Source organism: Rhinoderma darwinii, chromosome 1, assembly GCF_050947455.1.
Source record: "Rhinoderma darwinii isolate aRhiDar2 chromosome 1, aRhiDar2.hap1, whole genome shotgun sequence".
NCBI lineage: Eukaryota > Metazoa > Chordata > Amphibia > Anura > Rhinodermatidae > Rhinoderma > Rhinoderma darwinii.
Genome location: NC_134687.1, coordinates 643,873,417 through 643,892,779, shown reverse-complemented (window position 1 = coordinate 643,892,779; position 19,363 = coordinate 643,873,417). Strand labels below are relative to the sequence as shown.

General features: G+C 44.6%; 1 protein-coding gene across 1 annotated transcript in view; it reads left to right on the top strand.

The window, feature by feature from the left end:
- The window catches only part of LOC142664501 (uncharacterized), a 60,485-nt gene that overhangs the window by 15,415 nt on the left and 25,707 nt on the right, over positions 1–19,363 (top strand). The window contains exons 2-4 of the mRNA XM_075843636.1: positions 10,657–10,820; positions 11,287–11,454; positions 11,539–11,662. Of these exons, the coding sequence (XP_075699751.1) occupies positions 10,657–10,820; positions 11,287–11,454; positions 11,539–11,662 (456 nt within the window). The remainder of the gene's footprint in view (positions 1–10,656; positions 10,821–11,286; positions 11,455–11,538; positions 11,663–19,363) is intronic.

Genomic DNA, 19,363 nt, shown 5'->3' with positions numbered 1-19,363 from the left:
CTGTGTTAGCCAAAAAGAATGTACCTTCCTACTCAGCGTTCGTATCCACAGGTGTCTCCAGAGATCATGCCACCCAACCTCCTCCAAGAATAGCACTAGTGGAGAAGGTCTACTACCTAACAGAGAATCAGGAACAGTTTCAAATCTGAACTTATCAAGTGCAGGGACAGCTAAAGAGTTAAAATCTCCCATACAGACAATTGTAGCCGAAGGATAGGCTGATGCAAAGCCCGCCGCCTCGTATAAAACTGCTAAGGACTGCGTGGGAGGTATGTATACGCATAATATTACATAAGGCTGACATTCAATCCACGCATGTATAAAGATGTAGCGACCTTCCGGATCTTTTTTAATTACCCCAGGCTGCCACCTAAGGGACCTATGAACAAGAAGGGAAACTCCTCTGGAATAAGAGGAATAAGTGGCATGTGCCGCCCATTGTATCCATGACCCTCTGAGAAAACGAACCGTTTCTGGTAATAAATGCGTCTCTTGTAGACATATCATCTGTGGTCCGCTTGCACGGATTTGGGAAAATACTTGGGTTCGCTTACTTGGGGTCCCCATCCCCCTGACATTCCATGATAATACATTCAGGACTACCATTCACTGGCAGATGCTAAGACAAAGAGCACAAAAGAAAAAAAAAACAAAAAACGTACAAACGAAACTAAAGAATCTCCTCAGAATCTGATGTGAAAACGAAACAGATCCTACTATAAAGATTGTCACGGGGGTAGTCTGTGGTGAACGATCTACCGATCACAGACTATTGCCCCGTCCAATCAGCGTCTCCCAGGCTGTATCAAACAGTTGTGTTCAACAATACAAAGGTATACCTCTAATTGCGGTCGGTCAATATATAGTATCTCTCCAACCCCCTTTACTATGTTGTAGATTACCAGCAATATACATTACATCCCTGCTATAAGGCTCTTTACTATACAGTTATCCATTGTACAATTCAGCTCAAGTATGCGTACATATCCAAAAGATGCAGTAGAGGTGGCTATAAACCTATCTTAAACATATATAGGTACTTCCAATTATCTTACACAATGGTACAAATTTCTAAATTAAAGTATAGAGATAAATCAGGCCGCTCTAAAAACGATACTCAGCCTAGCAGTCCATCTTTACTCCTCTTGCCAGGGTCCATGATCTGCGTCGCAACAGATGGATGTTGTAGTAGACTTCATGGCGCCGTTGCATTACGGCTATTCAGCCAGTCTTCGGCCTCCGCCGGCGTATTAAAGAAGAGACACCTGTCCTGATAAACGACCCGCAGTCTTCCAGGAAAAACCATTTGAGTATGAAATCTGAAGATCTCTCAGGCGCTTTTTAATCCCCACAAACGTGGCACGGGCTTTCTGAAGTACAGCAGAAAAATCCGGAAATAACATTATGGATGCCGTGTTGTAGGTGATGTGGCCTTTTTGGCGCGCAGCTCTCAAGATGGCATCTCTATCCTTACTGCTTAGCAATTTAACCAGCATGGGTCTCGGTGCAGTCCCTGGTGGGGGAGGACGAGAAGGGACTCGGTGAGCTCTCTCAACAGCATAGGCCATAGACTATTTAGCATCCGGTAGAGTGTCCTTAATCCACTGCTCCATAAATGTGCTGGGGTCCGTTCCTTCAGCTCGCTCCGGCAACCCCAGTACACGTAAATTATTCCGTCGTAGACTGTTTTCAAGATCATCAGATCTTTGGGACCACATTTCTGCCGCCCTCTCCAAGGCCCCAAGCTGTCTGGCAACTGGTGCATTATCATCCTCAATCTGTGAGATTCGGGTTTCTGTATCTCTCACTCTGTCCCGAAGATTATGTATATTCTGGCGTATCAAGCCAATATCAATTTTTACTTCCTCAATTCTTGTGGTCAATGAGGTAGTCGACTCCCTTATAGCCGTCAGAAGTTGTGCTGTGACTTCTTTCAAAGTTGGCTCCTTCTCCCCATCCCCCTCACCTCCACTCTGCTCATGCCGCACCTCAGGGACGTCGGCGCCATGTTGGCCTCCCGGTATAGCAAACTCCCGGAGCTTGTCAGCAGCTGTCGAGTTACGAGTTTTACTCATGGTAAGGGCTCCTCGGTTCCTCCGTCTGGTATACCTGGTCCGAGAAATCTTTGCGGCAGTATTGTTTCAGGATTATGGGTGAAGACGCTGATACAGGGACGGAGCTCCTACTGCATGCGACTGCTCGTGGCGGAAGCTAGCCACACCCCCAGACAATCCTTTTTTATTCCATTTTTTTTTTCTGTAACACAAAAGGTTTTACCAGAGAAACGCAACTCAATACTTATTGCCCAGATTCTCTAGTTTTGAGAAATATCCCACATGTGGCCCTAGTGCGGTAATGGACTGAAGCACCGGCCTCAGAAGCAAAGGAGCACCTAGTGGATTTTGAGGCCTCCTTTTTATTAGGCACAATGTCCGATTTGAAGAGGACTTGTGGTGCTAAAACAGTGGAAACCCCCAAAAGTGACCCCATTTTGGAAACTAGACCCCTTGAGCAATTCATTGTAGTCTTCATGGGGTGCATGCGGCTTTTTGATCAGTTTTTATTCTATTTTTAGGTGGCGTGGTGACTAAAAAACAGCAATTCTACTATTTTGTGGGGTTTTTTTTCAATTTTTTTTACAGCGTTCACCGTGCGCTATAAATTACACATTGACTTTATTCTGCGGGGCGATACGATTACGGCGATACCAGATGTTCATAGTTTTTTTTATGTCTTATGGCGTTTGCACAATAAAATACTTTTTGTAATAAATCATTCACTTTTTGTGTTACCTTATTCTAAGAGCCAGAACTTCTTTATTTTTCCATCAATAAAGCCGTGCGAGGACTTATTTTTTGCGTAACGACTGTTGTTTCGACCAGCACCATTTTTAGGTACATGCGACTTTTTGATCTCTTTTTATTCCATTTTTTGGGAGGTGAAGTGACCAAACAATTGTGATTCTGGTACGGTTTATTATTTTCTTTTATGGCGTTCATCGCGCGGGATAAATAACGAAATAATTTTGTAGTTCAGGCCGTTACGGACGCGGCGATACCAATTATGTATAGTTTATTTGTTTATCTATTTTTATTAATAATAAAGGACTGATAAGGGAAAAGGGGGGATTTTTACTTTTATCACTTTTTTAAAACTTTTATTTTCTTATTTTTACAAATCTTTTTTTTTTTTTTTAACCTTTTTACTTTGTCCCACTAGGGGACTTGAGGGCAGGAGGCTCTGATCGCAATTCTAATACACTGCACTATATGCGTAGTGCAGTGTATTAGAGCTGTCAGCTACTCACTGGCAGCAAGCATAGTTGGTCCTGACTGTCAGGACCCACTAGGCTTCCATCGATGGCGTATCCGGAGTCCTTTGTTAGGACTCTGGTTGCCATAGCCACCATCGCTGGCCGCTATCATGTAGCGGGCCGTCGATGGCGGTTTAACCCCTAAGAAGCCGCGATCGACATTGAACGCGGCTTCTGAGGTGTCAATCTGCGGGGACCACCGCAATCGGTCCCTGCACACTGAGCTGTGATAGCTGCTGTTTCCGACACCAGGCTATCACAGCTCATGAACGCGCCACGCGTTAGCGGCACCGTGTTTTATCCATGACGTACTATTATGTCATGGAGCGCAAACGATTCAGTTACCATTACATAATAGTACGTCCTGGAGCGATAAGGGGTTAAAGGGGTTTTCTAGGATTGGATAACTGATAATATATACGTCATCAGTATATGATCTGTGAGAGTCTGACACCCGGACCCTGCACCAATCAGCTGCGTCGGCTGCCTCCGGGCACCAGACGTCCATGCTGAAAGCAGATGCTCCGGTCACGGAATAGCGGCCGAGCTGCAGTATTGTTAAAGTGAATAGGATCAGAGCTGCAGTTCTACGGAATGGCCGCTGTGCAGTGGTCGGAGACATTTGCTTCCGGCTCTTAACTACTGCATACCATCCAAAACATCCGGCAGCTGATCTGTGCGGGGTCCGGATGTCAGACCCCTACGATCATATACTGATGACCTCTCCGGTGGATAGGTCGTCTGTTGTACGATCGTGGAAAACCCCCTTTAAAAACGACATCACTTCCCACAGAAGACATGTTCTCATACGGTTATGTCACCGGAAAATAAAAAATTCATGGCTTTTGGAAGGAGGGAGGAAAATTGTCTGCGTGTCCAAGAGGTTAAGTACATATTAAGAGACAATAAACATTAATGAATGACAGACTGGTCCAGAAGGAGAGAGACCCTCCCCGCGTAGACTGCAGTCTACAAGAGGAGAGACCCTCCCCGCGTAGACTGCAGTCTACAAGAGGAGAGACCCTGCTCGCGTAGACTGCAGTCTACAAGAGGAGAGACCCTGCTCGCGTAGACTGCAGTCTACAAGAGGAGAGACCCTGCTCGCGTAGACTGCAGTCTACAAGAGGAGAGACCCTGCTCGCGTAGACTGCAGTCTACAAGAGGAGAGACCCTGCTCGCGTAGACTGCAGTCTACAAGAGGAGAGACCCTGCTCGCGTAGACTGCAGTCTACAAGAGGAGAGACCCTGCTCGCGTAGACTGCAGTCTACAAGAGGAGAGACCCTGCTCGCGTAGACTGCAGTCTACAAGAGGAGAGACCCTGCTCGCGTAGACTGCAGTCTACAAGAGGAGAGACCCTGCTCGCGTAGACTGCAGTCTACAAGAGGAGAGACCCTGCTCGCGTAGACTGCAGTCTACAAGAGGAGAGACCCTGCTCGCGTAGACTGCAGTCTACAAGAGGAGAGACCCTGCTCGCGTAGACTGCAGTCTACAAGAGGAGAGACCCTGCTCGCGTAGACTGCAGTCTACAAGAGGAGAGACCCTGCTCGCGTAGACTGCAGTCTACAAGAGGAGAGACCCTGCTCGCGTAGACTGCAGTCTACAAGAGGAGAGACCCTGCTCGCGTAGACTGCAGTCTACAAGAGGAGAGACCCTGCTCGCGTAGACTGCAGTCTACAAGAGGAGAGACCCTGCTCGCGTAGACTGCAGTCTACAAGAGGAGAGACCCTGCTCGCGTAGACTGCAGTCTACAAGAGGAGAGACCCTGCTCGCGTAGACTGCAGTCTACAAGAGGAGAGACCCTGCTCGCGTAGACTGCAGTCTACAAGAGGAGAGACCCTGCTCGCGTAGACTGCAGTCTACAAGAGGAGAGACCCTGCTCGCGTAGACTGCAGTCTACAAGAGGAGAGACCCTGCTCGCGTAGACTGCAGTCTACAAGAGGAGAGACCCTGCTCGCGTAGACTGCAGTCTACAAGAGGAGAGACCCTGCTCGCGTAGACTGCAGTCTACAAGAGGAGAGACCCTGCTCGCGTAGACTGCAGTCTACAAGAGGAGAGACCCTGCTCGCGTAGACTGCAGTCTACAAGAGGAGAGACCCTGCTCGCGTAGACTGCAGTCTACAAGAGGAGAGACCCTGCTCGCGTAGACTGCAGTCTACAAGAGGAGAGACCCTGCTCGCGTAGACTGCAGTCTACAAGAGGAGAGACCCTGCTCGCGTAGACTGCAGTCTACAAGAGGAGAGACCCTGCTCGCGTAGACTGCAGTCTACAAGAGGAGAGACCCTGCTCGCGTAGACTGCAGTCTACAAGAGGAGAGACCCTGCTCGCGTAGACTGCAGTCTACAAGAGGAGAGACCCTGCTCGCGTAGACTGCAGTCTACAAGAGGAGAGACCCTGCTCGCGTAGACTGCAGTCTACAAGAGGAGAGACCCTGCTCGCGTAGACTGCAGTCTACAAGAGGAGAGACCCTGCTCGCGTAGACTGCAGTCTACAAGAGGAGAGACCCTGCTCGCGTAGACTGCAGTCTACAAGAGGAGAGACCCTGCTCGCGTAGACTGCAGTCTACAAGAGGAGAGACCCTGCTCGCGTAGACTGCAGTCTACAAGAGGAGAGACCCTGCTCGCGTAGACTGCAGTCTACAAGAGGAGAGACCCTGCTCGCGTAGACTGCAGTCTACAAGAGGAGAGACCCTGCTCGCGTAGACTGCAGTCTACAAGAGGAGAGACCCTGCTCGCGTAGACTGCAGTCTACAAGAGGAGAGACCCTGCTCGCGTAGACTGCAGTCTACAAGAGGAGAGACCCTGCTCGCGTAGACTGCAGTCTACAAGAGGAGAGACCCTGCTCGCGTAGACTGCAGTCTACAAGAGGAGAGACCCTGCTCGCGTAGACTGCAGTCTACAAGAGGAGAGACCCTGCTCGCGTAGACTGCAGTCTACAAGAGGAGAGACCCTGCTCGCGTAGACTGCAGTCTACAAGAGGAGAGACCCTGCTCGCGTAGACTGCAGTCTACAAGAGGAGAGACCCTGCTCGCGTAGACTGCAGTCTACAAGAGGAGAGACCCTGCTCGCGTAGACTGCAGTCTACAAGAGGAGAGACCCTGCTCGCGTAGACTGCAGTCTACAAGAGGAGAGACCCTGCTCGCGTAGACTGCAGTCTACAAGAGGAGAGACCCTGCTCGCGTAGACTGCAGTCTACAAGAGGAGAGACCCTGCTCGCGTAGACTGCAGTCTACAAGAGGAGAGACCCTGCTCGCGTAGACTGCAGTCTACAAGAGGAGAGACCCTGCTCGCGTAGACTGCAGTCTACAAGAGGAGAGACCCTGCTCGCGTAGACTGCAGTCTACAAGAGGAGAGACCCTGCTCGCGTAGACTGCAGTCTACAAGAGGAGAGACCCTGCTCGCGTAGACTGCAGTCTACAAGAGGAGAGACCCTGCTCGCGTAGACTGCAGTCTACAAGAGGAGAGACCCTGCTCGCGTAGACTGCAGTCTACAAGAGGAGAGACCCTGCTCGCGTAGACTGCAGTCTACAAGAGGAGAGACCCTGCTCGCGTAGACTGCAGTCTACAAGAGGAGAGACCCTGCTCGCGTAGACTGCAGTCTACAAGAGGAGAGACCCTGCTCGCGTAGACTGCAGTCTACAAGAGGAGAGACCCTGCTCGCGTAGACTGCAGTCTACAAGAGGAGAGACCCTGCTCGCGTAGACTGCAGTCTACAAGAGGAGAGACCCTGCTCGCGTAGACTGCAGTCTACAAGAGGAGAGACCCTGCTCGCGTAGACTGCAGTCTACAAGAGGAGAGACCCTGCTCGCGTAGACTGCAGTCTACAAGAGGAGAGACCCTGCCCGCGTAGACTGCAGTCTACAAGAGGAGAGACCCTGCCCGCGTAGACTGCAGTCTACAAGAGGAGAGACCCTGCCCGCGTAGACTGCAGTCTACAAGAGGAGAGACACTGCCCGCGTACGCTCTACAAGAGAAGGGAACAGTTGGTGAGGGTAGAAACTGGTCATCCGGTGGAGTAGTGGCACCCGGGTTATTGCAGGGTGTAAGCTTTTCTGAAGAGGGGGTGTTCAGGTTACTAGTGAAGGTTTGGATGGTGGGAGAGATCTGATGTGTTGGGTTAAAGAGGTCCAGATTATGGGGGATGCACGGGAGAAATCTTCTAGACAATGATGTGAGGAACAGATAAAAGGAGAGCAAAGAAGAATTTGTGAAGACCGGAGATTACGTGTGGGGAGGTATCAGGAGATTAGGGCAGAGCTGTAAGGAGGGGACAGTTTCTAGACCGGGTGTTTTCTGGGAAATTAGGGCAGAGATGTGTGGATGGGGGAGAAGTTGTGGACTGGAGAATTTGTGGGAGGTATCAGGAGATTAGGGCAGAGATATATGGAGGGGACAGGTTGTTGACGGGATTACGTGTGGGTAGGTATCTGGAGATTAGGGCAGAGATATATAGAGGGGACCTAGTGTTGACAGCCTTTCATGTTAATTTTAATATTTTTCATATACGACCCACAACACGCAAGGAAATCCGGCTGAATATTCACCCCAAGTGTTGGACGTATAATCCTCCGCAATTTCTACTACAGAAATACAAGGCCGATCCTCACCTCTCCGAGCGTTACCATAGCAACACGGCCCTGCTCTTACGGCTGCTCTGTGTCCAGGTGACCCCTATAATGACATTTGACCTCTCCAGTCTGTGATTTGGCTGCAGGGGTCACATGACGCCTTCATTTTTATATATGTGTAACCTGCAGTTGTGAACACGCGGTGGAGCCGCAGAGGATTCTGGGAACAATGGCGATTGTTTGCGGAACTTGACTTTCCCATTGAACTTAATGGGGAAATTCTGCATCTAATGCGCAGCGACTCCACAGTATAAATCGGATATCCTGCGGGTTTATGATCCGCACCGCAGGTTAACCCCCTAACGACTGACACATTTTCTATTTTCGTTGGATGAAGCGGAGCGAGGGCTTGTCTTTTATGTGACATGCTGTCGTTTTTGATCACTTTTAAATGAAATCTCTTTTACATTTCTTTTTTTTTTTTTTTTAAAAACAGCGATTTTAGCTCTATTTGTTTTTTTCCGGCGTTCTGATTTTCACGGATGCGGTGATTCCAGTTATGTTTGTTATTTTTTTGTTTTACATTACTTTTAGAAAAAAAATGGGAAAAGGTGCTTTATTTTTTTAAATATATTTTGTAATTTTTTTGTACATAACTAAAAGCTTTAAAGGGTTTTTCCAATCAGGTACATTTATGACACATCCACAGGATATCCTCAAGAAAAGCGTGTTGACCAGCAGCACACGTCTCCCAAGTTTCAATCAATATGTTCTTTTATTGGTCAAATATCCAGTAAAAAATGGCAACGTTTCGACCCGTGACCAGTGGAGGGTCTTTCTCAAGCCTAACAATATCCGTTTGAATAGGGAAGTATACAGCATCACATGGTGCAGTTAATCCAATAGAGACATCAGTACGTCATGGGGAAACACGCTGGTGTACAATTACATGAATAGCAGTGTCCTCATATAAAAGTGTTCATAGTGCATCATATTAAACATTTCACTGAATGACCATTATAAATATCACTGGAGAAAAAAGCAAGACACGAAGAGTGGATCAGCACCCCCCACCGTGGTAGTTCTCCGCGTTCAGCTAGTGTTACTGCGCGTGTCTGTGAAGTGTTTACTTCCGGATTAGTTACAGAGGCAGGGAAGGAGTTGACAGACAGAGATCCACAGGATATGTAATATAGATGTGGGTCCCACCTGTAGGACCCGCACCTATCTCTAAAACGGGGCCCCTTAATCCCACCAGCACTGAGGAGTTTCATTAATGCCAGGCAAATGGGGTGGGCATTGAGGCGTATCAAAGAATTCAACGGGGCGGGCATTGAGGAGACTGTGGACCAGTAGGATGCCTCAAACCCGGGTATACGTTAGAAGTCCCGGGTTTGAGGCATCCTATTGGTCCACAGCCTCCTCAATGTCCGCTCCATTCATTCTTTGTTTCTGCTTCAATAGCGGCACCATTTTTTTTCTAGTTATGATGGGGTACATATATTTAGGGATGATGGGGATCACATTAGCTCTCTGAGATGCAGTCACAGGATTCTGTGACCGCACCTCAGATAAAGCAAGTGGGAGATAGACACAGAGGGGACGGGATAATTAGTAAAGACCAGCCCTGTGTCGTTACGTAGGTCGGTGATGTATCGACACAGGATTGTGTGTATACTAACTTGTGCACGAGCCGGTGTCGAGAGAAGAAACGACACAGATGAGAATCAGAACTTCCGTCAGGACACAGGGTGAATAGGAGGAAATGTGTTCAGATTTAATACAGAATGTTTTTACATAGGGTGTTAGTCCAAAAATGTTGGGTCCCTGGAAAACCCCTTTAGGATTAAGCAGAAATATGGCAGATCATCATTACCCCCCTCCCCCAGGCTGCCATGACAACCATCCATCCCCTGTGATCGTGTCGCAAGGGGCCGATGAGCTGTCAGAGGGGACCCCCCCCTCTTTCTTACAACTTAGATTCTTCAGTCGCGATTGACCACGGTATCTAAGTAGTTAAACGGCCATAATCGCAGTTCTCTCAGGTCTCTGGCCTTTGCAGCAGAAGTCAGGTCTTCCCTATGTCATGTGAACAACTGAGCAGTAAATCTGCTGTGCAGGAAGGGGTTAAGTGAGTCTTATACCACAATACAACGTATCACTCTGCTCTGCTCCACCTGCACTATAACATAAGAGATCACACTGCATGTTCCCTTTATATATAATGTCACCTCAGCTGCTGCAGAACCTCACAGTTCATATCAAACACTGACTGCATAGTGTGCACCGTGTCTTGTGAGATGTCAGCAATGTCTCCCCAGTATCCGCCATGTGTCAGGTTGTCAGGAGTCAGGTCTTCATTGTCTGGGGGGAAATGTCTTCATTTTACACTTCTCACCTGAGAGATATGCCATAAATGTCTGATATACGGGGCCCCACCTCTATGTGGAGAGCGGGGCTCCCCCGACCTGCCTGGTGAGGTGATGACTGCATCCAGGTGGAGAATGAATGGAGAGGTGACCACACATGTGCACGACTCTCTCCATTCACTTGTATAGGAGGTCTAGAAACAGCCGAGCACGGCCAGAGGTGGAGCCGCATCTATCAGACATTTCTGGCATATCCTGGGGAGAAATGTCCGTGTTGGGAATACCCCTTTATTCCATGTGGTGACGGCTCTGAGAAGATGTTTCTCTCAATGATGAATAAGTGAGGCTCTGTATGTCATACATGATGTTGTCCCCTGTATGATTTCCATCTTCTCCTTCCTTCATAAAGACGTCTGCAGTACTAGATCCTCCAGTTCCTCCAGTTTTCTCATCTTCTCCTCCACAACGTTCCTTCTCCTGAATGACCCACCAAGGATGGACAAGGACAGGAATGAGATGAGCAGAAGAATATTAGACTTCACCTTGGAGATCATCTACCTGCTGAGCGGAGAGGTAAACTTTTCTACATTATAGAACAAGTCACACATAGGGAAGGGACAATACATAATAGGAAGAATCCAGTGTCCTGTATAACAGCGTCCAGACCTTCCAAGTGACGTCAAGAAGCTGAAGATCAGCCACCAATATGGTCAGTTATGTGTCATGTCACCAATGCAGCAATAGTAATGTTGTAGAGCAATGAGAATGACCAGGAACCAGGAGGATCAGGATGACCTCTATATAGAAACATAGGAGATGACGGCAGGAGGAGAGCACATGGTCCATCTAGTCCCCCCAATATTATTTCCTTTTTAGTTTTGGCCTCGTTCTATTTTCTCAATGTCTTTTTGTAGGTGAGGTCTCCAGTATTACACATGTGGGGTCTCTAGAGCTCTATACAGCGGGGTCACAATCTCCCTCTTTCTACTGAGGGGGGAATACTGTGTTCAGTTCTCTAAGTGTCTCTCTCCATACACAGGAGTACACAATAGTGAAGAAGACATCGGGTGACTGTACGACTCCCATCATCCATGAGTCAGGAGGATGGAGCAGTAGTCCCATCACAGAGCCTCCCCCTCACTCCCGGATACATGAGAAGAAGATCTTAGAACTGATCTACAAGATGACGGAGCTGCTGACTGGAGAGGTGACACTGCTGGGAATGCTGGGAAATTCTACAGTAACAGCACTGGAGGTGTCTGGGTGATGACTGTATCATTGTGTGTGTCAGGTTCCTATAAGGTGTCAGGATGTCGCTGTCTATCTCTCCATGGAGGAGTGGGAGTATCTAGAAGGACACAAGGATCTGTACGAGGAGGTCATGATGGAGAACTACCGGCCGCGCACATCACAAGGTAAGAAGAGACAGATATCGTTTTTCCTCTAATGAGACAATTGTCATCCACCTCATGGGGCGTTTTGTCTTCCTCTGAATCAACACGGTCGGATTATAGGTTGGTCTTGATGGACTTGTGTCTTTTTTTATCCTTATTAACTATGTAACACAGAATGTATGGAGCAAAATTTACCACTAATATAAAGTACAATGTGTTCCGAAATAACAATCTCAGAATGACTTGGATGAGTAAAATCTTATTCTCACTTATGATACATCCACACACGACGTAGACACTGCGGAATGTCTGAACGGATTATCTGTGTGGAAATTCTGCAGCGTTTTCACAAGAGATATTGACATGTTGTAGATTGAGAATCCACCCGCACTTTTTTTCTGCCTATTTTCCCCGCAATACAATCTGTTGCAGAAAATCTGCATCTAATCCGCCCGTGTGTACATACTGTAAAAGTGACACATCCGATTTGAGAAATGGTTCTCTAATAAATAGGTCAAAACTGGCTGCGGCGGTAACTGATTAAAGCTAAAAATGGTCTGGCCCTTATCCCCTTAAGGGCGTGGACTAGTTGGCACGTTCAGGACGCAGTCGAATTTTTTTTAAGCTTACGTGTGTCACTTTATCTGGTAATAACTTTGAAATTCCTTAAATTAGTGGTAAAATTTGCTCGATACATTCAGTATTTTATTGTGAAAAACACCAAAATTTTGCAAAAAATTTCATAAATTAGCATTTTTCTACATTTAAATGTATCTGCTTGTAAGACAGATAGTTATACCACACAAAATAAATGCTAATTAACATTTAGTAGGGATGAAATTTACAAGTTTCATATTTTTTTTGCATAAATTGTTTTTTAATCCTTTTTTTTCTGTAACCCAGAAAATTTTACCAAAGAAACGCACTCCATATTTATTTCCCAGGTTCTACAGTTTTAGGAAATATCCCACATGTGGCCCTAGTGTGCTAATAGACTGAGACACAGGCCTTAGAGTCAAAGGAGCACCCAGTGGATTTTGGGGCCTCCTTTTTATTAGAATATATTAGGCACCATGTCCGGTTTGAAGAGGTCTTGTGATGCCAAAACAGTGTAAATACCCCGAAAAAGACACCATTTGGCAAACTACACCCCTCAAGAAATTTATCAAGGGGTATAGTGGGCATTTTGACCCCACAGTTCTTTTGCTGAATTTAGTGGAATGAAGCAGTGAAAATGAAAATCTAAATTTTTTCCAATAAAACGCAGACATTTTCAATTCTTACAAGACATAAAGGAGAAAAACACCCCAACATTTTAAAAGCAATTTCTCCCGATTATGGCAATATCCCATATGTGGTAATAAACTGCTGTTTAGACCCTCGGCAGGACTCGGAAGGGAAGGAGCGCTAATTAGCTTTTTGGAGCTCAAATTTTGCTGGAATGGTTTTTGGGGGCCATGTCGCGTTTGCAAAGCCCCTGTGGGACCAAAACTGTGGAAACCCCCCAAAAGTGACCCCATTTGGGAAACTACGCCTCTTAAGGAATCTATCTAGGGGTATAGTAAGCATTTAGACCCCACTGGTATTTTGCAGAATTTATTTGAATTAGGCCGTAAAAATGAATATCAACATTTTTTCCACTAAGAAGTTGAATTTTTCCATTTTCACAAGGGATAAAGGTGAAAAAGCAGCCCAACATTTGTAAAGCAATTTCTCCCAAGTACGGCAATACCCCATATTGGGTCATAAACTGCTGTTTGAACACACGGCAGGGCTCAGAAAGGCAGGAGCGCTATTTGGCATGCAGATTTTGCTGGATTTATTTTTTGGGCGCCATGTCGCATTTGCAAAACCCTAAGGTACCAGAGTACAATGGAAGCCCCCAAGAAGTGACCCCATTTTGTAAACTACACCCCTCAAGGCATTTATCATTTGCCTGGACATATGACAGAGCTCAGAAGTGAAGAGCAACATGCACATTTGAGGTCCATTTTGGTGATTTTTCACAGCATTGGCCCACAATTGCAGGGCTCTGAGGTCAAATAGTAAAACAAACCCCCAAGTAGTGACCCCTATTTTGGAAACTACACCCCTTAAGGCATTTTAAGTGGAGTAGTGAGCATTTTGCCCCCATAGGTGTTTTTCATTCGTAATTAATGCGCAGCAGATGGTGCAAAGTGAAAATTGCAATTTTCCGCTGATATGCCATTTTAGTGCACAATATGAAGATTATGAAAAAGTAGAGAAAAACTTTATTACTTTATTAAAAATACGAGTAGTAGAGTGACCATATGTAGAAGTGCTAATAAGCGATATGTTAGTGAATTTGCAAGTACAGCTATAACCCATAAAATAGTGTGAAAATGGTATAATAACCACATATGAATGTAGCAATGTGCCACAAACACATGACCCCCAGACTAAGGCATTTGCGCCGAAACGCGTGTTGGGGTGGACTCTGTGTTTTTTCCTGCATTTACTATGGGTATGTTATATCCCTTTTGATATGTTATATCAACTTTTCATATGACTGTGTTTTCCTTCAGTGTATATTTGACCACTTGTATGTTCACTGTGTTCATGTTGCATACCGTTACACTTGTGAATCTATAAGGCATTGACTATACATATAGTTTACTAACATTGTTCTGCATAGAGTATACACATGGCTTACTAGCATTGCTATATACACGGATTGTGTTTATGTAGCACAGTGCTACATTCATATGTGGTTATTATACCGTTTTCACACCATTTATGGGTTATATCTGTACTTACAAATTCACTAACATATGGCTTAGGGTATGTTCACATGACAACGCAAAATACGTCTGAAATTACGGTGCTGTTTTCAGGCGAAAACAGCTCCTGAATTTCAGACGTTTTTGCATGTACTTGCGTTTTTTGCGGCGTCTTTTATGGACGTAATTGGAGCTGTTCATTGGAGTCAATGTAAAACGGCTCCAAAGACGTCTCAAGAAGTGTCCTGCACTTCTTTGACGCGGGCGTAATTTTACGTGCCATCTTTTGACAGCGACGTGTAAAATGACACCTCGTCTGAACAGAACATCGTAAGACCCATTGCAGGCAATGGGCAGATATTTGCAGACGTAATGGAGCCGTCTTTTCAGGCGTAATTCGAGGCGTAAAACTCATGAATTACGTCTGAAAATAGGTCGTGTGCACATACCCTTATTAGCGTTTCTACATATGGTCACTCTAGTACTCGTGTTTTTTCTGAAGGTTAGCCATGGATACAAATTTGTAATCTATGATCATTTGGTAGATACACAGCTCCGTGTTCCTTTTTAACTGCTGGTCTATGGATTCCTCATTTTTATTCATTGTTTATTGTCCTGTATTATGTATGTTAATAAAGTATTTTTCTAATTTTCATAATCTTCTTGTTTCTTGGCATCTATTTCCTCCTAGGTTATATATATTCAGTTGTGATGCATTTTGGGTAAACACCCTAGGATCAGCCCATGTAATTTGTGCATACTTTGTCTTTTTATTTTTTACATAAATTGGGCCATATTGATTCATGCTGCATTTTCGGTTTGGTTTAGTGCACAATATGTTGTGCCCAGTATGTGCCACCGAAGACACACATCTCGTAAACTGCTAAGCTGCTTCTCCAGGGTATGGTGATACCATATATGTGGACGTAAACTGCTGTTTTTGCACGCTGCAGAGCTCAGAAGGGAGGGAGCACCATTTGGCATTTGGAGCGCAGATTTTGCTTGGCCGTGGTTCTGTTTGGAGTATTACTGGTATTTAAGTTTATAATGTGGGGGTATATGTAATCTGTGCGGAGTACATCAGGGTATATGTAATGTGTGAGGAGTACATCAGGGTATATGTAATCTGCGAGGAGTACATCAGGGTATATGTAATCTGCGAGGAGTACATCAGGGTATATGTAATCTGCGAGGAGTACATCAGGGTATATGTCAAATTGTGAGGAGTACATCAGGGTATATGTAATCTGTGAGGAGTACATCAGGGTATATGTAATCGGCGCGGAGTACATCAGGGTATATGTAATCTGCGAGGAGTACATCAGGGTATGTAATCTGCGAGGAGTACATCCAGGTATGTGTAATATGTGAGGAGTACATCAGGGTATATGTAATCTGTGTGGAGTAAATCAGGATATATGTAATCTGTGAGGAGTACATCAGGATATATGTAAACTGTGAGGAGTACATAAGGATATATGTAAACTGTGAGGAGTACATCAGGGTATATGTAATGTGTGAGGAGTACATCAGGATATATGTAATGTGTGAGGAGTACATCAGGGTATATGTAATATGTGAGGAGTACATCAGGGTATATGTAATATGTGAGGAGTACATCAGGGTATATGTAATATGTGAGGAGTACATCAGGGTATATGTAATATGTGAGGAGTACATCAGGGTATATGTAATATGTGAGGAGTACATCAGGGTATATGTAATATGTGAGGAGTACATCAGGGTATATGTAAACTGTGCGGAGTACATCAGGGTATATGTAAACTGTGCGGAGTACATCAGGGTATATGTAAACTGTGCGGAGTACATCAGGGTATATGTAATATGTGAGGAGTACATCAGGGTATATGTAATATGTGAGGAGTACATCAGGGTATATGTAATATGTGAGGAGTACATCAGGGTATATAAGATGTGAGGAGTACATCAGGGTATATTTTCATATGTGAGGAGTACATCAGGGTATATGTAATATGTGAGGAGTACATCAGGGTATATGTAAGCTGGGCGGAGTACATCAGGGTATATGTAATCTGTGAGGAGTACATCAGGGTATATGTAATATGTGAGGAGTACATCAGGGTATATGTAATATGTGAGGAGTACATCAGGATATATGTAATCTGTGAGGAGTACATCAGGGTATATGTAGTCTGTGAGGAATACATCAGGATATATGTAATATGTGATGAGTACATCAGGGTATATGTAATCTGTGAGGAGTGCATCCGGGTATATGTAATGTGTGAGGAGTACATCAGGGTATATGTAATGTGTGAGGAGTACATCAGGGTATATGTAATCTGTGAGGAGTACATCAGGGTATATGTAATCGGCGCAGAGTACATCAGGGTATGTGTAATCTGCGAGGAGTACATCAGGGTATGTGTAATATGTGTGGAGTACATCAGGGTATGTGTAATATGTGAGGAGTACATCAGGGTATATGTAAACTGTGTGAAGTACATCAGGGTATATGTAGTCTGTAAGGAATACATCAGGATATATGTAATCTGTGAGGAGTGCATCAGGGTATATGTAATATGTGAGGAGTACATCAGGGTATATGTAATATGTGAGGAGTACATCAGGGTATATTTTCATATGTGAGGAGTACATCAGGGTATATGTAATCTGTGCGTAGTACATCAGGGTATATGTAATCTGTGAGGAGTACATCAGGGTATATGTAATCTGTGAGGAGTACATCAGGGTATATGTAAACTGCGGAGTACATCAGGGTATATGTAATCTGTGAGGAGTACATCAGGGTATATGTAATATGTGAGGAGTACATCAGGATATATGTAATATGTGAGGAGTACATCAGGGTATATGTAATATGTGAGGAGTACATCAGGGGATATGTAATATGTGAGGAGTACATCAGGGGATATGTAATATGTGAGGAGTACATCAGGGTATATCTAATCTGTGCGGAGTACATCAGGGTATATGTAATATGTGAGGAGTACATCAGGGTATATGTAATATGTGAGGAGTACATCAGGGTATATGTAATCTGTGCGGAGTACATCAGGGTATATGTAATCTGTGCGGAGTACATCAGGGTATATGTAATCTGTGCGGAGTACATCAGGGTATATGTAATCTGTGAGGAGTACATCAGGGTATATGTAATATGTGAGGAGTACATCAGGATATATGTAATATGTGAGGAGTACATCAGGGTATATGTAATATGTGAGGAGTACATCAGGGTATATGTAATATGTGAGGAGTACATCAGGGTATATGTAATATGTGAGGAGTACATCAGGATATATGTAATCTGTGAGGAGTACATCAGGGTATATGTAATCTGTGAGGAGTACATCTGGGTATATGTAAGCTGTGAGGAGTACATCAGGGTATATGTAATATGTGAGGAGTACATCAGGGTATATGTAATATGTGAGGAGTACATCAGGGTATATGTAATATGTGAGGAGTACATCAGGGGATATGTAATATGTGAGGAGTACATCAGGGTATATGTAATATGTGAGGAGTACATCAGGGTATATGTAATCTGTGAGGAGTACATCAGGGTATATGTAATATGTGAGGAGTACATCAGGGTATATGTAATATGTGAGGAGAACATCAGGGTATATGTAATATGTGAGGAGTACATCAGGGTATATGTAAGCTGTGAGGAGTACATCAGGGTATGTGTAATATGTGAGGAGTACATCAGGGTATATGTAATATGTGAGGAGTACATCAGGGTATATGTAAGCTGTGAGGAGTACATCAGGGTATGTGTAATATGTGAGGAGTACATCAGGGTATATGTAATATGTGAGGAGAACATCAGGGTATATGTAATATGTGAGGAGTACATCAGGGTATATGTAATCTGTGAGGAGTACATCAGGGTATGTGTAATATGTGAGGAGTACATCAGGGTATATGTAATATGCGAGGAGTACATCAGGGTATATGTAATATGTGAGGAGAACATCAGGGTATATGTAATATGTGAGGAGTACATCAGGGTATATGTAAGCTGTGAGGAGTACATCAGGGTATATGTAAGCTGTGAGGAGTACATCAGGGTATATGTAATATGTGAGGAGTACATCAGGGTATATGTAATATGTGAGGAGTACATCAGGGTATATGTAATATGTGAGGAGTACATCAGGGTATATGTAATATGTGAGGAGTACATCAGGGTATATGTAATATGTGAGGAGTACATCAGGGTATATGTAATATGTGAGGAGTACATCAGGGTATATGTAATCTGTGAGGAGTACATCAGGGTATATGTAATATGTGAGGAGTACATCAGGGTATATGTAATATGTGAGGAGTACATCAGGATATATGTAATCTGTGAGGAGTACATCAGGATATATGTAATCTGTGAGGAGTACATCAGGGTATATGTAATATGTGAGGAGTACATCAGGGTATATGTAATATGTGAGGAGTACATCAGGGTATATGTAATCTGTGAGGAGTACATCAGGGTATATGTAATATGTGAGGAGTACATCAGGGTATATGTAATATGTGAGGAGTACATCAGGGTATATGTAAGCTGTGAGGAGTACATCAGGGTATATGTAATCTGTGAGGAGTACATCAGGGTATATGTAATCTGTGCGGAGTACATCAGGGTAGATGTAATCTGCGCGGAGTACATCAGGGCGTAATAAAAGGGTATAATAATGTGGTAAATAAATAATATTTCAGAGGATCAGTTGCCAGTGTCGCACTTCTATATGGTGTCCGATCTTATTCGCTTTTGGACACTGAGTATTTTGTGTCGCCATATTCTGAGAGCCAGAACTTTTTTTATTTTTCAGTCAAAAAAAGCTGTTTAGGGCTTGTTTATTGCGGGACGGGTTGTCGTTCTTATTGGTACTGTTTTGAGGTACATGTGACTTTTTTATCACTTTTTATTCCATGTTTTGGGAGGGGTGGTGATGAAAATATAGCGATTATG